The sequence below is a fragment of the Anabrus simplex genome, chromosome 6 (assembly GCF_040414725.1).
Source record: "Anabrus simplex isolate iqAnaSimp1 chromosome 6, ASM4041472v1, whole genome shotgun sequence".
Lineage (NCBI taxonomy): Eukaryota > Metazoa > Arthropoda > Insecta > Orthoptera > Tettigoniidae > Anabrus > Anabrus simplex.
Genome location: NC_090270.1, coordinates 257,723,023 through 257,745,060, shown reverse-complemented (window position 1 = coordinate 257,745,060; position 22,038 = coordinate 257,723,023). Strand labels below are relative to the sequence as shown.

Sequence of the window (22,038 nt, the reverse complement as noted above, 5' to 3'; positions counted from 1 at the left end):
TACCACCTGAATGCGATGCTAAGATGGTCCCTTATGCAAGTTCACCGCCGATGGCTTTTCCGCTTCCTCAAATTACCGCAATGACTGGACGTTAGGACCAAGATCCGCAAGTATGCAGTAGCTGTCCTTTCGTGAGGTACAGTTTCTTGAAAAATGCGTGATTGAGGATTTAGTGTTGTTGGGACTGAAATTTCTGAACGGTTGATACGGGAAATCGTTTCTTCGAGGAACGGATAATGCGGGATTTTTACAACGTGACTTAATTAGGATGTTCGCGGGACCACGTAATTTGAATGGATAATACGGGAAAACATAGTTTCCGGGAACGTATAATCGAGGTTCTACTGTAGAATATAATCTGAATACGGTTCTGTATTTACGCAAATAATCCCTGCACCCCAATTTTAGGTAGGATAAGTTTGAAAATGAAAATAAGGTCTCCAAGGGAAATGATGTTATCTGTACTGAGAGAGTATGGGATTTAACGTTGGTTGTTACAGGCAATCAAAGACATTTATGTTGACAGTTGGGCTGCAGTAAGAACTGATGGTAGAACAAGCTCTTGGTTCAGAGTATGTATGTTGGGTATTCAGCCCGAAGGCTGGTTGGATTCTCAACAGTTTCACCATTAGCTGTCATAGATGGTCTAGGTGTCACTGAAGAGGCGTACTAGGAAAATGAGGAGTGAGGTGTATCTGCAGGGATTTGGCAAGGCTGTAGTTTTCATCTTTGTTATTCATAGTTTTCATAACTCGTTTACTAAAAGGTATAAAACAGCAGGGAGGGATTCAGTTAGGTGGAATTGTTGTAATGTAGTAAATGCAGTAAGCGCCTTGGTATATGCCAGCAATTTGGTCTTAATGGCAGACTGTGTTGAAAGCTTGCAGTCTAGTATTTTGAAGCTTGAAAAGATGTACAGTGGATATGATACGAAAATTACATTTCCAAGATTGAAGTGATGTCAGAAGGGAAGTAACCTAAGAGGTTTGAATGTCTGGTAGGAAATATGGAACAGGAACAAGTAGATCATTTCAAGTATTTAGGATGTGTATTCTCCCAGGATAGTAGCATAGTACGTAAATTGAACAAAGGTGCAGAAATGCTAATGCAATGAATCTACACTTGCATTCAATGATATTCTGTAAGAAAAAATATGAGTTCTCAGATTTGAAACTATCTTCTTGATTTGAAATTATCTTTGTATTTGACTGTTTTCAAGTCGACTTTACTATACTGGAGTAAAATCTGGGTAGACTCATAATATCATATTCGTAAGTTAGAAGTAACAGACATGAGAGCAACGAGAATGATTGCTGGTACAAACAGGTGGCAACAATGGCAGGAATGCACTCGGAATGAGGAGATAAAAGCTAAGATAAAGGATGAAGCTGTATGCACAAACCAGCTTTGGTAGTGGGGTCATGTGAGGCAAATGGAGGAGGATGGGTTACCTAGGAGGATAATGTACTCTGCTGTGGAGGGCAAGAGGAGTGGTGGAAGACCAAAGTGGTGATGCTTAAACTTAGTTTCTGATTTGGTAAAGAAGAGAGATGTGAAACCAAACAAAGCCACAGTGTTAACTGCAAATAGAGGATTGTGGAGGCACTTTGTTAATTCACAGAGGCTTGCAGACTGAACGTTGGAAGGCATAACAGTCTATAGTGTATATCAGGCCTCTCAAACGCCCAAAATTTTACGCGTTCAAACCGTGGCGCATAGGTTCTGTGCATCGGTTCGACTCGTACCAGTGTTTTGTCTCGGGGTGACTCAGCTAAGCTCGGCTCAATTCAGCTCGGGTGTGGGGCATTGCGGAGCAAGTGAGGGAGGGGGAGACAGGTGGAACGAGTGAGACAGAGGTAGGGAAAGAGGGAGACAGCGTTATTGCTCAAAATCATGGAGTGGTGGTCTGCACTCTGGTCAACCTGGCGAAGTCGTCTTTTGCACCTTGCACTGCGCAGTGCGCCGGTGCCTGCAGTCTGAGAGGCCCTGTTGTATATGTATGTATGAAATATTGTGGAGTTAAATGACTTTAATTGCAATATCTAGTGATAGTTTAAATTTCATTGGCCAAGCAGTTGCATTAAATTTGCCTTTAAATCCAAATATTAATAAAAGAAATAATGGTCCTCTTTGTTGTATATTATGCCAAATACTTGTATGTATTCTTCTTGTTTATTTGTCCAGTTCTGGTTAAGTAGACATTCTCATTGTTTTACTCGTAGGCAAATCCCGTAATGAGTAAGAGCTGCTCTCAAAACTTATTTTGCCTCTTTTTTTAAATTAGTTATTCCACCCACACCGTAACTTAAAGCAGGCTTCTGCTATATCATTAACTCTTCACCCCTCCGTACATTGCTCGGCACTGACAGAAACCAATGGCTAGTAGTATTTTGTACTGGATAGTATTTTGTACACTCGCTTAGTAAACTGAACTCAAGTCCAGCACATTCAAGGTCATTACTCTATATGTTATCCATTTAAGAAGTAAGAGGTTGTTGGTCAGTATTGTGTTGCACTTGTTGTTGTTGTTGTCCTAAGCGAACGATGCCAGTCAGGTTGTCTTCATTCTATTGATGAATTATCTGAAAATAACAGCCAGTAATGAGTCAAGTGTAATAAGTTTTATTACTTGGATCACTCCTCATTTCCCTAGTATGCCTCTTCAGAGATACCTAGGCCATCTATGACAGCTGATGGCAGAGCTGTTGAGGGCTGAAGACTGAACATACATACTTGGATCTTGTCTTTACATTTTACTAGACCACTGCAGTTAATCTGTAAAGCATATAACTTGATAGGGATAATCAAGAGAATTCTGTATATGGGTTCATGGGTTCATTATTCGCCAGGAAAGTAAGAATATGAAGAAATAATATAACTACCACAACTAGCTATATGGCTCTCGTGCAGGGGTGCCCGAACTTTATGTGCTGAAGTGCTGCTACACATTGTCTATTTGAAAAATAAATTACTTTAAAAATATTATCTGCAATCAAATACAATGCATTGAAAAAGACGTCAGCCAAAGAGTAAGCAAACATTCAATACCCCTCGCAATCAGGTAACTAATCGTGCGCTCCACGCTGGGTGCTGTGCAGATCACAGCTCAGCGAGAATTTCTAAGCTTTTTGCCAGAAAGCAGGAACTCTGCCTTGTGTGCCCAGCTTTTGCGATGTGCTGTGGAAACAACAGCGAAGACCGTTAAGACATCACTTCACAGCGAGTCTTCGTACGACCACATAGGCAGCACTAGTCACACTTGCATTTCGACCGAAATGAGAATGTGGCAGGTGGCACCCTCTTGACTCAGCGGTAGTATTTAAGGGGGATCACTCAAAGAAAACGGGAAAACAAAATATTGTAGAGGAAGCTGTAAACTGTTCCCGCTAGATCATTTTAATACTCCCGACTTGCCTATTCCATAGCCACATTTATAAATCGTTGAACTATAAACATTGTACTTTTCATATTGCCAAAATTAGGACATGATATTGCAATTTTCTTTAATTACAAAATGTCTAGTTTATAAATTTCACAATAACAACATAACATGCAATTTTGCATTACGGTGTTGCTGGTGTTAATTCAGTGATTTTGGTAACATTGAGAAGTTCTGTTTTTGCGCGCCCACACCAAGTGTTTCTGAGTTCGTGAATGTTTCGTCATTGCAGGTGTTACTGTGTTTAATTAGTTTTGTATGAGGAATGTATGTATGTGTTGGGGTGGTTTGCGTGTTTGTTCAGTTTGGAAAACACAGTGGAGCCTCTTGAAAACCGCATATGTTTCTAAATGTTTTTATCTTTTGGAGGAGGTGATGGGTTACAGCACATAACTGATTTTCTGCACCAGCTGCCACTGTTCTCATGTATGGTCAGCTCATGAAAGAAATAAGATTCAGGCCAGATTTAAGCTAAAGTTTCATTTATTTTGTTAGTTGACTAAGAAATGCAACAAATTTTCTGTGCAAATGTACAAAAATCCACAACCACATTCAACTTGAGAAGAAAAAATTGTATTTATTCTTTCCTTCACCCAATCTGCATTGTGTTGTATTGCTACAGTACTTTCTTAGCTTCTGGAGTCTGGACTTTCCAGATAATGTCAGCTCATTCAACGTTACATTATCATTATAGACTGCTGTGCCTTTCGGCTTTCAGTCTGCAAGCCTCTGTGAATTTACTAAACGTCGCCACAATCCTCGATTTGCAACTAGTGTTGTGGCCTCATTTAGTTTCCATACCTCTTATCTTTAAGTCGTTAGAAACAGAGTCTAACCATCATCGTCTTGGTCTACCTCTACATCTCTTACCCCCCTTAGCAGAGTCCATTATTCTCCTAGGTAACCTATCCTTCTCCATTTGCCTCACATGACCCCACCACCGAAGCAGGTTTATGCCTAAAGCTTCATCCATCGAGTTCATTCCTAAATTAGCCTTTATCTTCTCATTCCGAGTACCATCCTGCCATTATTCCCACCTGTTGTACCAGCAATCATTCTTGCTACTTTCATGTCTGTTACTTCTAACTTATGAATAAGATATCCTGAGTCCACCCAGCTTTCGCTCCCGTAAAGCAAGGTTGGTCTGAAAACAGACCAATGCAAAGATAGTTTAGTCTGGGAACTGACATCCTTCTTACAGAATACTGTTGATCGCAACTGCGAGCTCACTGCATTAGCTTTACGACACCTTGATTCAATCTCACTTACTATATTGCCATCCTGGGAGAACACACAACCTAAATACTTGAAATTAACGACCTGTTCTAGCTTTGTATCACCAATCTGACATTCAGTTCTGTTGAATTTCTTACCTACTGACATCAATTTAGTCTTCGAGAGGCTAATTTTCATACCATACTCATTGCACCTATTTTCAAGTTCCAAGATATTAGACTGAAGCCTTTCGGCACAATCTGTCATTAAGACCAAGTCGTCAGCATATGCCAGACTGCTTATTACATATGCTTTCTCTAGATCTACGAAACATAAACACAACTGCCTATTCCTGACTTAGCATTTTTCAATTACCTGGCACATACTGAAAATCTGATCCTGACAGCCTCTCTGTGGTCTGAAACCACGCTGGGTTTCATCCAACTTCCTCTCAACGACTGATCGCACCCTCCTTTCCAAGATGCCAGTGAGTACTTTGCGTGGTATACTAATCAATGAGATACCTCGATAGTTATTGCAATCCTTCCTGTTCCCTTGCATATAGATAGGTGCAATTACTGCTTTTGTCCGATCTGAAGGTACCTTACCAACATTCCATGCTAATTTTACTACTCTGTGAAGCTATTTCATCCCTGCCTTACCTCTATACTTCACCATTTCAGGTCTAATTTCATCTAATCTTGCTGCATTATGACAATGGAGTTTATTTACCATCCTTTCCACTTCCTCAAGCATAACTTCACCAACATCATTTTCCTCCTCCCCATGAGCTTGGATGTTCGCAACACCACCAGGAAGATTTCCTTTTACGTTGAGAAGATGTTCAAAATATTCCCTCCACCTCTCCAGTGATTCCCTGGGATCTATTATGAGTTCACCTGAATTACTCAAAACACTGTTCATTTGCTTTTTCCCCCTCTTCCTAATATTCTTTATTATTGTCCAGAAAGGTTTCCCTGCTGCTTGACCTAGCCTTTCCAGGTTGGTACCAAAATCTTCCCATGACTTCTTTTTGGATTCAACAACTATTTGTTTCGCTCTGTTTCTTTCAGCTACGTACAAATCCCTGTCGGCCTCCGCCCTTGTTTGGAGCCATTTCTGATAAGCCTTCCTTTTACGTTTACAAGCTTCTCTCACTTCATCATTCCACCTAGATCTTTGCCTTTTCCCATCTTTACACACAGTTGTTCCTAGGCATTCCTTTGCTGTTTCTACTACAGCATCCCTGTATGCCACCCATTCACTGTCTATATCCTGAACCTGCTTACTGCCTACTGTTTGAAACTTCTCACTAATCATATGCAAGTACTTCTGTCTAATTTCCTCGTCCTGGAGATTTTCTACCCTTATTTGTTTACAGACAGATTTCACTTTCTCTACCCTAGGCCTAGAGATACTTAGTTCACTACAGATCAGATAGTGGTCTGTATCATCGAAAAATCTGAGGAAAACTCGTACATTCCTGACAGATTTCCTGAATTCGAAGTCTGTTAAGATATAGTCTATTATGGATCTGGTACCCCTAGCCTCCCATGTGTAGCAGTGAATAGTCTTATGCTTGAAGAATGTATTCGTAACAGCTAAACCCATACTAACACAGAAGTCTAGTAAACGCTTCCCATTCCTATTAGCTTCCATATCTTCCCCACATTTACCAATCACCCTTTCGTATCCTTCAGTTCTATTCCCAACTCTTGCATTGGATTCGCCCATTAGTCCTATTCTATCCTTGCTATTGACCCTGACCACGATGTCGCTCAGTGCTTCATAAAACTTGTCAACTTTAACCTCATCTGCACTCTCACATGGTGAATACACGGACACAATTCTTGTCCTAATTCCTCCAACAGACAAATCCACCCACATAATTCACTCATTTACGTGCCTAACAGAAACTATGTTGCGTGCAATGGTATTCCTGATAAAGAGCCCTACCCCAGACTCTGCCCTTCCCTTTCTAACACCCATCAAGTACACTTTATAATCTCCTATCTCTTCCTCATTATCTCCCCTTACCCGAATATCACTTAGTCCTAGCACATCCAAATGCATCCTCTTTGCTGACTCAGCCAGTTCTACTTTCTTTCTTCCATAAGCCCCATTAATATTGATAGCTCCCCATCGAATTCCATCTCATTCACCAAGTTATTTCTAAGGAGTCCCTCGCCTGTCAAGTGGGAGTGGTACTCCGTTACTCCCATAGGTCCGAGGCTTGCTTAAAATGTTCTGAGCTCGGTAAATTCATGAAGTAGGATTCTACCCTACTTGCACATAGTCCAAGTGAGGATCTCTCCTCTAACGGGTTATGGACCACCGGTGAATTGTATAGTCCTAGCCACCTGAGCACAAGGAGGGCCAGGACTCAGAATATGTCCGAGATGCCCACTCCCATTCCATAGCAACTGGTATCCTGACTGTCAGGACCACTTACTAGGCCACTCAGGCATTGCCCATGGTTCACGAACTAGGAAGTGACTACAGTAACCCACAAACATGAACCACCAGCTCATTCAAAAAAAAAAAAAAAAAAAAAAAATGGAGGGCAATATTATGTTGGTACCAACCAAATCACTTGCCACTATAAAAACTAGTGTTGTGTTGTTTGAATTGATAAATGGTTATAATATTAAGTTATGGCTGATTTTTAATCAGAAATAAGATATAACAGAGCCCTGATACCTATAGTAATTATACTTTATTAACGGTAATACCATTAAAAAAAAAAAAATTAACATCATACATACATCTTCATTAAAGACTGTAATGCAAGCCTCTGTGTATTTATGAATTGCCACCACAGTCCTCTATTTCTAACCACTTCTGTGGCCTCGTTTAGTTATATACCTCTTATCTTTAAATCATTAGATACTGTGTCTAACCATTGTTGTTCTGGCCTCCCTCCAATTCTCTTCCTCCATAACAGAGTCCATTATTCTCCTAGGTAACCTATCCTCCATTCGCCTCACATGACCCCACCACCAAAACCAGTGTATATACACAGCTTCATCCAGCAAGTTCATTCCTAACTTAGACTTTATTTCCTCATTCCGAGTACCCTTCTGCCATTGTTCCCACCTGTTTGTACTAGCAGCCATTCTCACTACTTTCATATCTGTTACTTCTACCTTATGAATAAGATAACCTGAGTCCACCCAGCTTTCACTCCCGTAAGTCAAGTTGTCCTGAAGACGGACAGATGTAAAGATAAGTTTCGTCTGGGAGGTGAGATCCTTCTTACAGAATACTGCTGATGGTAGCAACTGTGAGCTCGCTACATAAGGTTTACCGCATATTGATTCAATCTCACTTGATATACTATCATCTGGAGAGAAGACACATCCCAATTACTTGAAATTATCTACCTATTCCAGCTTTGTATCCGTAATCTGAAATTCAATTCTCTTGGGTTTCTTATCTACCGACATCAATTTAATTTTCGAAAGGCTTTTGGCACAATCTGCCATTAAGACCAAATCGTCAGCATAGGCCAGACTGCTTACTACATTTTCACCTAACTGAATTCTTCCCTGCCACTTAATATCTTTCAACAGTTGGTAGATGTAAACACTGAATAAGAAAGGTGTCTGACCCCGTGTGATTACCTTGAACCAAGAACTCATTCTCCATTTTCACACCAGGCAAATGCCGGGGCTGTACTTTAATTAAGGCCACGGCCACTTCCTTCCAATTCCTAGACCTTTCCTATCCCATCGTCGCCGTAAGACATATCTGTGTCGGTGCGACGTAAAGCAAATAGCAAGTAGAAGAAGAACTCATTCTGCCGTCAATTCTAACTGAAGCCCAATTATCAACATAAATGCCTTTGATGGATTTTAATAATCTACCGTTAATCCCATAGCCCTCCAGTAAGGTAGATATCTTTTCCCTTGGTACTCTGTCATATGCTTTCTCTAGGTCTACAAAACATAAATATAACTGTCTATTCCTCTCGTAGCATTTTTTCAGTTACCTGGCGCATACTGAAAATCTGATCCGAATCGACACTGATTTTCATCCAACTTCCTCTCAACCACTGATCGCATCCTCCCTTGCAAAATACCGGTGAACACCTTGCCTGGTATACTGATCAATGAGATACCTCGATAGTCGTTGCAATCCTTCTTGTTCCCTTGAAGGTGCAATTACTGTGTTTGTCCAATCTGAAGGTAATTTACTAACACTCATTGCTAGGGTTATTACTCTATGAAGCCATCTCATCCCTGCCTTCCCACTATACTTCACCATTTCAGGTCTAATTTCATCTATTCCCGCTGCTTTATGGGAATGGAGTTTATTTACTATCCTTTCCCCAGAAAGATTTCCTTTTACGATGAGATTTTCAAAATATTCCCTGGGATCTGTTTTGAGTTCACACCCAAAACACTATTCATTTCCATTTTACCTCCCTTTCTAAATTCTTTATTGTTGTCTGTGTCTGCATCAGTTCTTGTTAGGAGCCATTTCTGATTCGCCTTTTTTAGTACGTTTACAAGCTGCTCTCATTTTTTCATTCCACCAAGATTTTTGCTTTTTTCCATCTTTACACACTATTGTTCCTGGACATTCTCTTGGTGTTCCACTACAGCATCCCATCCTGAACCTTCTTACTGTCCACTCTTTGGAACGTTTTACTAATCATATCCATATACTTCTAAATTCCTCGTCCTGGAGATTTTTTTATCCGTATTCGTCTGCAGGTAGATTTTACTTTCTTTGTCTTAGGTCTAGAGATACTTAGTTCACTATAGATCAGATAGTGGTCTGTATCATCAAAACAATCCCTGGAATACCTGCACATTCTGAACAGATTTCCAGAATTCAAATTTGGTTATGATATATTCTGTTATGGATCTGGTGTCCCTACCCTCACTTGTGTAGCAGTGAGTAGCCTTATGCTTGAAGAATGTATTGGTAACTGCTAATCCTGTACTAGCACAGAAGTCCAGCAAATGCTTCCCATTCCTATTAACTTCCTATATCTTCCCCACACCAGTCACCCTTTCGTATCCTTCAGTTCGATTTCCAACTCTCTCACTTAAATCACCCATTAGCACTATCCTATTCTTGCTGTTGACCCGAACTATGATGTCACTCAATGCTTCATAAAACTTGTCTATGTCGTCCTCATCTGCACTATCACATGATGAGTACACTAAAATAATTCTCGTCCTAATTCCTCTAACTGCCAAGTCTACCCACATGATTCGCTCCTACCCCACGCTGCCTTTATTTTTTAACACCCATCGAGTACACTTTATAATCTATCTCTTCCTTGAATCTCCCCCTACCTGAATATCATTAACTCCTTACACACCTTAACGCATTCTCTTTGCTGATTCAGCCAGTTTTACTTTCTTTCTTCCATAAGCCCCCTTCCTTACACAGTCCAAGTGAGGATCTCTCTTTTAATCGGTTAGAGACCATTTGTGGATTGCATAGTCCTAGCCGCCTGAGCACAAGGAGGGCCATGACTCAAAAATGTCCGGGATGCCTACTCGCATTACATAGCAATTGGTGTCCCTACTTTCAGGACCTGTTACTAGGCCACTCAAGCCGTTGGCTAGGGTTCACGAACTAGGACATGACTGCAATAACCCATACCACAAACCTTAAAAATAATCATAGGTAATAAGTTTTGTAGTAATCCGTTTTGAAGAGCAATATAGTGTAAATCAAAAGCTAAAGGTTTCCACCTATTCAATACTGTTTGTTGTAACCTTAAAAGAGTTACATATATTTTTTGAAACTATTTTTGGTCTTACCGAGACCATCCTCAATCAAAATCAAAAACAACATCGTACTTGTTTCAGCTGAGCTGAGTTCTAGAAGATTCCTCAAGTGCTTGTATTTTATGTGCTTCTCCAATTATCCATATTAGAAACAAATGAACATCTCAACAGTTTCCCTTCAACATTATTCTGTTCACACTTGTTTCAGTTGAGCTGAGTTCTGGAAGATTCCTCAAGTGCTGGTATTTTAGTACTTCACCTGGTCCTCTGTGAGGTGCAGTCTTCAAATTTCAGGAAAGCTGAGAACTTGCACAGGACATGTATTTGTGATGAGTGTTTTTCAAATCTTTACTTGTCTTACATTGAATTTCATGCTTGCTTCATTTTATCTATATTCATGTCTTGCCTTAACTTTGATTTTGACTGATGATGGTCTCTGGTAAGACCGAAACTAGTTTCAACAAATATATGTAACGTTTTTAAGGTTGCAACAAACAGTATTGAATAGGTGGGAAACCTTTAGCTTTTGATTTACACTTAAAACTAATAATAAAAATAGAAAGTAAAGTGGAAATGGAACTTAATTTGGGAATGTCCAGTCAATTAATTGTTTATCAGAAGAGTTGAAATACTGTATTGTATTAACTTGGGTATATCTTCCCCTCATGTACACAGTGGGTGGGGGACACAGACAAAGAATGCACCCACGGTATCTCCTGCCTGTAAGAGGTGACTAAAAGGTGCGACTAAAGAATGATAGATGTTGAACCGTGAGATTACCTGCGATTAGTACCATCATAAGAAATAAATTGATAATACAATATATCAAGTAAATAATATTACATCAGTCTTGGGACTAGTTTCAGCCAATTAGTGGCCAGCTAAAATAAAATAAAACAGATTATGTGATAACTAAAATATATGTATACAAGACAAAAACAATGTCGCAGGAATAATTATAACATTAAAATACGTATAAAACAAAAATTATGGTTGTTATCTTCCTTTCATAATGTGATGTCTTTAAGTAGACTTAGGACCTCAGGCAATGAAGTAAATCTGGAAATGTTAGCCAGAATTAGGAATGAATAAACAAACAGAAAAGGAATTAAAAAGGAGATAAATATTATTTATGAGACTCACCTCTATAGTGAAATAAGACAGTATGACTAATGTTTGATATGGAACACACACTGACACTCAATATAGAGGTGAGTCTCATAAATAATATTCATCTCCTTTTAATTTTTTAAATTTTATTTATTTATTCAACCCTAATTCTGGCTATCATTTCCAGATTTACTTCATTGCCTAAGGTCCTAACTCTACTTAAAGATGACACATTATGACAAGAAGATCACAGCCATGATATTTGTTTTTGTTTTATATGTACAGTATTTTAATGCTATAATTATTCCTGCAACATTGTCTTTGTCTTGTATACATATGTTTTAGTTATCATGTAATCTGTTTAACCCTTTGAGAGTCAGGTTTCTTAGTCCACTGCACACCCCAAAATTTAGGTTATTGCACATGTTTGCAAAACAACCCTCAAGAGGCATTATATTTTAATGAGACGAATGAATTTAATATAGTATGCTAACAAGACATCAAACAACTAGTTTGAGTACAAAAACTGTGAAACATAATTTTTAGTAATGTTTTTTGGTGTGAAAATCCTCAAAACAAGGTACAGGAAACAATTTTTTACTTGTTTACTTAATATGCTTACCCTCCAGGGTTGGTTTTTTCCTCGGACTCAACGAGGGACCCCACCTCTACCACCTCAAGGGCAGTGTCCTGGAGCGTGAGACATTGGGTCGGGGGATACAACTGGGGAGAATGATCACTACCTCGCCCAGAAGGCCTCATCTGCTATGCTGAACAGGGGCCTTGGTGGGGGATGGAAAGATTGGAAAGGATAGGCAAGGAAGAGGGAAGGAAGCGGTCGTGGCTTTAAGTTAGGTACCATCTCGCATTTGCCTGGAGGAGAAGTGGGAAGCCACGGAAAAACATTTCCAGGATGGCTGAGGTGTGAATCGAACGCACCTCTACTCAGTTGACCTCCCGAGGGTGAGTGGACCCCGTTCAAGCCCTCGTACCACTTTTCAAATTTCGTGGCAGAGCCGGGAATCAAACCCGGACCTCTAGGGGTGGCAGCTAATCACACTAACCACTACACCACAGAGGCAGACGACATTTTTGAAAATGTCAATTTCTGAAGAAGTTTTCGACACTGAAATATTCTGAATTCCTGACTTACTGCCATCGAAGCTAAAGCGGTTGGCATGAATTGGTTAGTTATAGTCTCGTCTTCCTAAACTCTGTGATTACTAGGAGCTTTATTTACGTTCGCTTGGTTGTGGTGGCTGTAAGACCTCATCCTCACTTTCATTTAAGTCTTCGCCACTTGAATTATTTCCAGATGTACCTCCTACATCGTCTTCATCACTGTCTTCAAATACTGAACAATCCCTTTCAGTATTCATAAGAATTTCACGAACTGTATCGTCGCTTGTAAGCAAGTCAGCTCGACTTCGCGCTGCCATGTTCAACTGTTTGTAATTGACTCACTAAAGCTGAAGACATCCGCTTAAAAACATTTCATTTCCAGCACTCCCCGTAGTGATAACAATAACCTAACGATTTCAAAATATAGCCAACAGATGTAGGGAGCTATCCGTTTTTCAATCGTTGTCCAAAGACATACAGTTACGAAGATATATCACTTCAAATTCCGACACGCAATATATTGCGCCGTAACCACAGCGGCACTTACCGCTACACGCAATATATTGCGCCGTGACCTTCAAGGGGTTAATTTTATTTTGGCAGAAGATGGCCATTAAGTGGCTGAAACTAGTCGCAAGACTGATGTAATATTATTTACTTGATATATTGTAGTGTATTGAAAAAGGTGGACCTGTGTGTCAATTTATTTCTTATAATTGCACTTCAATACGGAAAAAAATTAAATTTATAGCTTATAATGGTACCATACATCCATGCAACTCGCACACCACACATAACACTATCCTCCACCACAACAACACGCAGTTACCCACCCCTGGCAGATACCACCCGCCCTCACCAGAGGGTCTGCCTTACAAGGGCTGCATTCGGCTAGAAATAGCCACACGAAATTAAAATGGTACCATCATGGGAGGAACACCATGGGTTGACTTGACTTGGGATTACCGCCACTATGTAAGGAACACCATGGGTCTGTGGTTAGAATCATCGTGGGTGGATCACTGTGGGTTTACAGTACCCATGATTAGTACCATTATATGAGGAACACCACAGGTCTGGGCATTGCCTGTGATAAGTACCACTGTGTGACGAATACTGTGGGTCTGCATTACTTTGTGAGTGGTGCCATTATGTGAGGAACACCATACTAAGGGGTACCAAAAAATAACCGGAATAACATTGCCGTGGGTGAAACTTGTGTAGTACACATTTCTGCCGCTAAGCATGTATAGCGCTTCGCATTGCCAGTTCCGTGCCGCCTGTGTTGTCGACCTGGCTTATTCTGTCCATGTGCCGTGATTGTTTTTGCTAGCGCTGTTTCGTTTTTTATGATGGCAAGTTTAAGTGATCGTCAATCAAACCTTTTATTTGGAATTTTTAAGAAGATTGTTCAACAGTGTTCATCAAAAAAGACCTGATTTGTGGCAGACAGGAGACTGGTTCTTCCGCCATGACAACGCACCTGCACACACAGCCATCTGTGTTAGACAGTTTCTGGCTAAAAACGGCACCTTACTCGCCTGACCTGGCTCAGTGCGACTTTTTAAAAAATTTCTACGCATGAAAAGGGTCATAAGGTGTGCGTTACGTGTGATTATCACTGAGAAAAACCATGGGTTTGGCTGGCGCCCGTGGTAAGTACCACTATGTGCGAAAACCGTGGGTGTGCGTTACCTGAGAGTAGTTCCATTATGTGAAGAGTATCATGCATTTGTATTACCTATGGTTATTACCATAATGTGTCATACACCGTGGGTCTACATTGCCTGTGATTAATAGCACGATGTTAGCAACACCTTGAGTATATGTTGCCGCTGATTAGTTCCACGTTGTGAGGGACATCACGGGAATACTGGTGCCCCTGATTAGTCCCACTATGTGCGGAGCATCATGGTTCTGCGTTGCTTGTGAGTAGTACCCATATGTGCGAAACACTATGGGTTTGTGTTACCTGTGAGCGATGCCATTGTGTGGAACATACGATAGGTCTACATTTCCTGTGATTAGTACCACTATAGGAGGAACACCATGGTTCTACTTCCCAGTGATTAGTACCTTTATGAAGGGCTGACGACCTGAATTGTGGACCCCTTTAGATAATAATGCATCATCCCAGTAATTCAGGCTTTGTGAATTGGATCCATGGATTGTTTTTGTTTCACTATCATTTTTTTCATCCTCATTCGTTTTAGATTCTAGTCAGTGGATACATTTTGAAGTTTTAATTTTCGTTCCGTTCACCTCTTACTATTAGGGGCCGATGACCTTGCTGTTAGGCCCATTTATACAACAAACATCATCATAAAAAGGGGCATAAAAGGACACAAATTTGACAACATTGAAGAGATGAAGAAGAAAACGAGGGAGGAGCTGTCAGTCATTTCTAAAAATGACTGAAATTTTTTTCGAACAGTGGAAGCACCGGTGGGACAAATGTATTAGTTGTAATAGAGAGTATTTTGAAGGGGATAAGGTTTTTTTTGTAAAAAGAATTGAAAATATGTAGCATTTTACTTTTTTTGGGTGCCCCCTTGTAGGTGTTCATTACTTGTGAGTAGTACATTAGTTGTGATTAGTACCAGTACACAAGGAACACCATGGTTCAACGAGGGTGGCCCAGAAAATAATGCACCACAATTTTTTTTCTCAGTCCCCAACAATGATGCAAAACTTTAGATATGAATTCTTAGAAGTTTTCGAAATGCGCGCGCAAAGTTCCGGTTTCTTCCGACATGAGGTGCATTCGTTTCTGGGCTACTAAAGTATTTTACCAGTGATTAGTACCATTATGAGGGTCCGGTGACCTGAATTTTGGACCCCTTTATACAAGAAGCACCATCAGTTTAGGATTTTGCTTTGGAAGCAGTCCCTTGTTCAGTTTTGAATTCTGGTCAGTGGATGAAGTTTGGAATTTTAATTGTCATTATATTGTGTCTTGACTCATACCCTTTGGGGCCAATAAACAAACAACATCATCATCATCCCCTCGCATGTTCCCCCCCACCCCCCTTCCCCGAGCATTCTAGCTGACTATTTTATCCATTTTTTGTTTTACGTGTAGTTTTTCCTTTCATCATGAACGGTATCCGGCCATAAAACAGGGCCAAATCGACATGTGCAACACAGTTCACACCTACGACCCCACAGGTGTGGGGAAAAATGGCAGAAAAAGAAGGAGTAGTTCAGATAATGAATTCGTATTCGTTAAAAAATGAACCCGTCCATGAAATATGGTAGTCAGTGTTAGTCCCTACGTGTATTTATTACTCTTGTCTTAGTGTGAAGTCAATTTTAGTTACTTTTGTTCATTGTTGTGCATAGTCTAATAAAAGTCATCTCGATTTGTTCTTCGTTTTTCTAGATTCACAACTTCAGTAGTCTAAGGATGCATACTTTTCATCAGGAGTGTAATACTGTTCATCTCCAGTAGTGGGCAAGGAAACACAGATCATATCCCTGTATTTTTTTTGACATGCCCTGCAACACTACACCAAATCAAAAGGGGCTCTTTTCTCATAATAAAAACTGTGGGACCCAAGAAAATACTTTGCACTCTTAATGTTGGCTGTGACCGCCAACAGTAACAGGTTGCCAGCTTTCACAATTTGTAAACGAAAGAGATTGATATATTCTCCCAAAGGGTACAGTTAGGGTCCAATTAAAAGGATGGATCTCGTCTGAATAAATGAGTAGTTGTTTGGAATACCGGTATTTGGCCGGTTGAGGAAGAAGTCAATGTTGGTTTTGGACAGCTTTCGGGAGCATTTGATAAGATCTAAACTCGGAAATGAATAGACCGTGAATCAGTACCGTCGTCATCCTACGAGGCGAAAAGCCGGGCTGAATGGCTTAGGCAGTTGAGACGCTGGCCTTCTGACCCCAACGTGGCAAGTTTGATCCTGGCTCAGTCCGTGGTGTTTGAAGATGCTCAGATACATAAGCGTCATGTCAGTAGATTTATGGGCACATTACAGAACTCTTGCAATACCTCGGTGTTTCCTTAAACTGTGAAAGTAGATAGTGAGATACAAAGTCAATAACATTATTAGGAGGAGATGCTCTGATCTCCTATTGAAGTAATTTGCTTGTAGATTGTGCATGCATCAGCTTTGTTTGATGAAGCAATTGTAGTAAAGAGCTTCAAGAAGACTGGAATTTCCAATGTGCTTTATGTCACGAGAGTGTGGAGAGAGTAGTGACGAGGATGAAGACTATGGTACAGTAGAAACACCTTGAAAAGATGGTAATACAGAGAAAAAAAAAGAATTATTATATACCAGGCTGTAAACTTTCTTCAATTAAATTATTAATCTGGTATTCTTGCAGACTTTTTTAATGCCCTCTGAAAAAGGATTGTTGTTGTGTGGTAAAATTAGTTCATAACAAGGAGATAGGAAATACACAAGTAAATATGGTATGTAAGTGATGTTTGGTTTAGTATGAAAGTGATACTCTATTAATTGTATGCGTTATATGGGATAGGGGGCACACAGTACGGCATCATCACATACTTGAAAGTAATAGGACTATAAGAAGCTTATTATGTATTTTTAGTTTCTGCAAACCTTAAGTATTTTTTTAAATTTTTTAAAATGATTTTGTATACTTCACAAATGTTTTGCAATTACCACAAATATAATTTTTCACTTGTGCATTTTTATGACAGATTTTTATTTATCTAGCTTAAACCCTGGTTTCAGGGTAATTCCATAGGGTGATAGTAGCTGAATACCATGTTAACCATTCAGCCTTTCATCATGAGTTTACAGGTCGAAGAACGATGAAATCTTGAACTTCTACCGCTCCATGGTACTTTTTAGTGTTTACTTCCATACTTTTCTATGCTAATAGTTTTCTTTCTCTTTTTATAGTTCCGGACACCAAAGGATGCAACAGAAGCTCTTACTTTTGACAGTGTCAATTTTAAGGGCTGGAACTTGGCTATTGAACGAGTGAGTGATGAGCCTATGAAAGGTGTAATCAGTACGTATGGCCTCTTTTCTTATATGCCTGTAACTCATACTACATAGAAACAAAAATCATGTTACATATTTGTGATATGTTTGTTTACCAGGTGCTGGTGATGGGACCGGAGTGTCTGATGATGAGGTAAGTCTGCTAGTATGTAACACAATTCATCTAAAATCATTTTCACACTGTGAAGGCTTGTGCATAACCCATGTGCATTAAAGTGGAACCTTAATTCTCCGTTTCTGGGGGGACCACAGAAAGAAAACGTACAACACGGGAAAATGGAAAATCCGGGAACGAATGAACCGTCAACAATCACATCACAAAAATGAAATGTGTATTCTTATAATCTTACAAAGACCCCTAAACCAAACCAAACTACAGCCCCAATGGGCCTTCCGCCTACCAAGCAACCTCCCTCGGTCTGAAGGCCTGCAGATTACAAGGTGACGCATGGTCATTGTGAAGAATCCTCACGGCTCTTATTCCTGGCTCTAGACTGGGATCACCATCTCACCATTCAATAGCTCCTCAATTTAAGGTATGGTAATCGTAGGACCAACCCTCATATGAAGGTAAAAATGCTGACCTGGCCGCTAATCGAACCCGGGCCCTCCGGGTGGAAGGCAGGCAAGTTAGACCGCGGGGCCGGCTTCAATCGTTAATTACCGGTGGGAGACTTAAAATCTTGAAACTTTACATTCAGTTTTACTGGGGAAACTTCATCAGTTTCCTCTGAAAACTTCTTTCAGTTCAGTAACTTTGATCAGCCAAACTCTTTGAAAAATCTAATACCCATAATGCCAACAATCGACCACAAGTAGTTTTTAATTCTCCAATCCAATAAAATAAAGCACATTAGATACAAAAGCGCCAGATATGATGGCAGAATATTTTTTTTTTTTATTATTTTTATTTATAAATCTTCCGTTGTAATTTGGTCACCAGTATACTGTTTGTAGTCAGTTTGTGGAAATCTTGTAGCACGTAAATTAGGCCTACAACGACTTTTCAAGGTTATGTTAAACTCGAGAGTATGGTTTTGAATGTAAGTATCGATCTTCAAGTTCTCGAATGCATTATATTTAGTTCTGCCCGTCGCTAATCACAATCAAATTGGAAAGAGAAAAAATATCATTAACATTTCTGAAATTAAAATTTTTTGCGACCTTGAGCTCAGCTGGAAAGCGCATTCGCTGTACAAGTTGTTACGAGTGCTAAATGATAGAAAGCTTTAAATGTAACATTCACAAATAGAACGACTGCTGTTTTTACATCATTTTAACACAAAAACGTGAAATTCCCAGTCTTATATTAGGAAGAAAACAGTAATAGGCAATCTCAAATACAGTAAAACCTCGTTAATTTGAAGTCATTGGGACTCAAAAATTGTACTTCGAATTACGTGATTTCGAATTAACCGCCAATTCACAATTCAGAAGTACCAACCCTTACCACGTTACAAAATATTCTAAGACCCGTTATTGCATGCAGGTAACCTTGATTCACAGTTTATACCTTTCAAATGCCATGAAAAAAAATAACTATTTCCAAAATGTATCCAAGACGGTGCATTTACAGTATTCAAACTATGCACTTGGATATCTCACTGGCAAACATAACCTCACGAAAAAAAAGAAAAAAAAAAAAGCACGATTCAAAGACGAGGAGAAATCTATGCTGGCTGTCACGTGCAAGTGCTTTATTCATTGGATTACTTTACTGTATGCATTTCAGATGCCTTGTATTTACACAGAAAGTACCCAATGCCCTTAAAATCGAACTTTCCTATGAATTTCCTTGTACGATTTCCCGCCATGGCACTTCTCTCGTACTTCAGAAATGTAAACACTTGCCGCGTCACAAAGTATTCTAAGACCCATTAATACATACAATCACCTCGATTCACAGTTTAAACCTTTCAAATGTCATGGAAAAAACTATTTCCGAAACGTATCCAACAAGGTGCATTTACAATGTTCAAATAATGCACTTGGATAAATCACTGACAAACATAACCTCACGCAACAAAAGAAAAAAAAACAATCACACAATTCAAAGACGAAGATAAATTATGCTGGTTCCCCTGTGCAAATGCATTATTTTTTGGATTTCTGTACTGTTTGCATTTTCAGATGCTTGATACTGGCATGGAAAGTGCCCGACGCCCCTCAAACATTGTGGCTTATAGAACTTTCCTATGACGAGGGGATAAAGTTTCTTGCTTCCATGTGCATTGCAACACACTGGAATGACCCCCATCCTCCACCCTTGTACCATTCGCCGGCTGGCACTTTCTCCTTTAATACCATTAGACCGTTTGGGCACGGATTAAAATAAAGCAATGCAATTTCATCGGCAATGACAATATTCTTCGGTGTCTACGAATTTATTATATGAGCCACGTTTTTTCGCCAACTGTTGGCATCGCCATTGTTCGCGGATTCTGTTTTTCTGCATACTGCCTGTTGCGTGATATTACGGTGTTCCTTAAATGGTTGAATACAAAATAATTCCGATTTCATTCAGCTTAGCAATCATGAAGCGCACTGTAGACCCACCGAAGTGAGTGTAAGTGCGAAAAGCTACCCCTCCACGTTCCGGAACACGCGATCTATTATGACGCGGATAAATTTCGAGTTGAAATTACTTTGTAACATACTATCGTTTTAAAATGTAAAAGCAGTTTCGAATTAAAAGTCTGAATTTCGGTAATGGGGTGGACATTGTACTTCGAATTACGAATTATCCGTATTTCAAATTCAACAATTTAAATAACATGCAAAACTGTATCTCATGTTTCCGGGAACGACAGCTTCTTCGAATTATGCGGGATTTTGAATTAACCAATTTTGAATTATCGAGGTTCTACAGTACTCCTTGGGCTTTATGTATGTAAGGTGCAACATCTGTTTTGGTCTCGTTAACATAATCGTGTATGATAATATTAAAATACTACTGTAAATTTGTATTACTTAAGAAGGAGCAGTTTCGATTCCTACCTGAAAGCCCAGTGACTATACAGTTCCCTGAGGGAAATGCCGAAAACCTGTTCGGAGATAAACTCGGGGAGGGGGGGGAAGTAAAAATTAAACATCTAACCGTGTACATGACATGGACATTTTGAAAGTACAAACCTTTGACGAAATTCGTTCTGTCTTCAAGTAGAGCTGTCAAAATGCGCTCTATCTCATTCCAATTGTTGTGGACACTCAGCTTTATGATTTCCACAGATTCTCTAACAGTACCACCCGAATGCGATGCTAAGATCGTCTTATGCAAGTTCACCGCCGACAGCTTTTCCAATACACTACTTCCTCAAATTACTGCAATGACGGGACGTTAACACCAAGATCTGTAAGTATGCCGTAGCTGTCCTTTCGTGTGACACAGTTTCTTGAAAAACACGTGGTCGAGGATTTAGCGTTGATGGGACTGAAATTTCTGGATGATTGATTCGGGAAATAATTTCTTTGAAGAATGGATAATGCGGGATTTTTACAACATGATTTAATTAGGATGCTCGCGGGACCACATAATTTGAACAAATACTACGGGAAAACGTAGTTTCTGGGAGCGTGTAATTGAGGTTCTACTGTACTTATCTTTCCTATCACTGGGAATGTTCCAGCCAACTGTCCTGATTTTTCACTTGGCTTCCCAACCTTTTGATCATTTGTAATAAAACCTCTAAGACAGTTCTCACAGAACAAGGAAAGAGAACCTTTTAACAAGAAAATGCACCATTCAGTATCTAATTAAAAACTAACCAACTGGTGTAGGGAACCACTTTACACTTTGTTTTGACATGCATGCATTGAAAATAATCTATAAATTTGATCATATTAATGGTCTATATTGGTGCGTATTGACTACTTACAGTGATAAACTTACTGCTCTGAATAAACAGGAGATGAAGAATCCGCCTCGTCAATACTAATTAAAAAATTAATATATGATAATTACTCATATTAATTACTCATATGTGTTTCGAAAACATGTCACTCTCTTCTTCAGCATAAGTATTTGACTCTTTCAATAACTTGATTAAAATAAATAGATGTTCAAATATTATCATAACATTACTTAAAACATTTGAAATACAGTAGAAGTCCGTTAAAGCGAGAATTCATAACGGCGAAAATTTTACTCGCTATGATTGATTGTCGGGTTTTTTAAAAATTTGTTTAGCCCCCCCCCCCCCCCTTTTTTTGTTGTTGTTATTTTATGGTTCATGTTTGTGGGTTACTGTAGTCACGCCCTAGTTCGTGAACCATGGGCAACGGCTGAGTGGCCTAGTAAGTGGTCCTGAGAGGATGCATCTGGGTGTGCTAGGAGTAAGTGATATTCGGGTAAGGGGAGATAATGAGGAAGAGATAGGAGATTATAAAGTGTACTTGACGGGTGTTA

The 22,038-nt window shown here is 39.6% G+C and overlaps 1 protein-coding gene across 1 annotated transcript in view; it reads left to right on the top strand.

Moving 5' to 3' along the window:
* LOC136876416 (uncharacterized) overlaps positions 1-22,038 on the top strand; it is a 574,260-nt gene that overhangs the window by 191,027 nt on the left and 361,195 nt on the right. The window contains exons 10-11 of the mRNA XM_067150371.2: positions 17,529-17,640; positions 17,732-17,766. Of these exons, the coding sequence (XP_067006472.2) occupies positions 17,529-17,640; positions 17,732-17,766 (147 nt within the window). The remainder of the gene's footprint in view (positions 1-17,528; positions 17,641-17,731; positions 17,767-22,038) is intronic.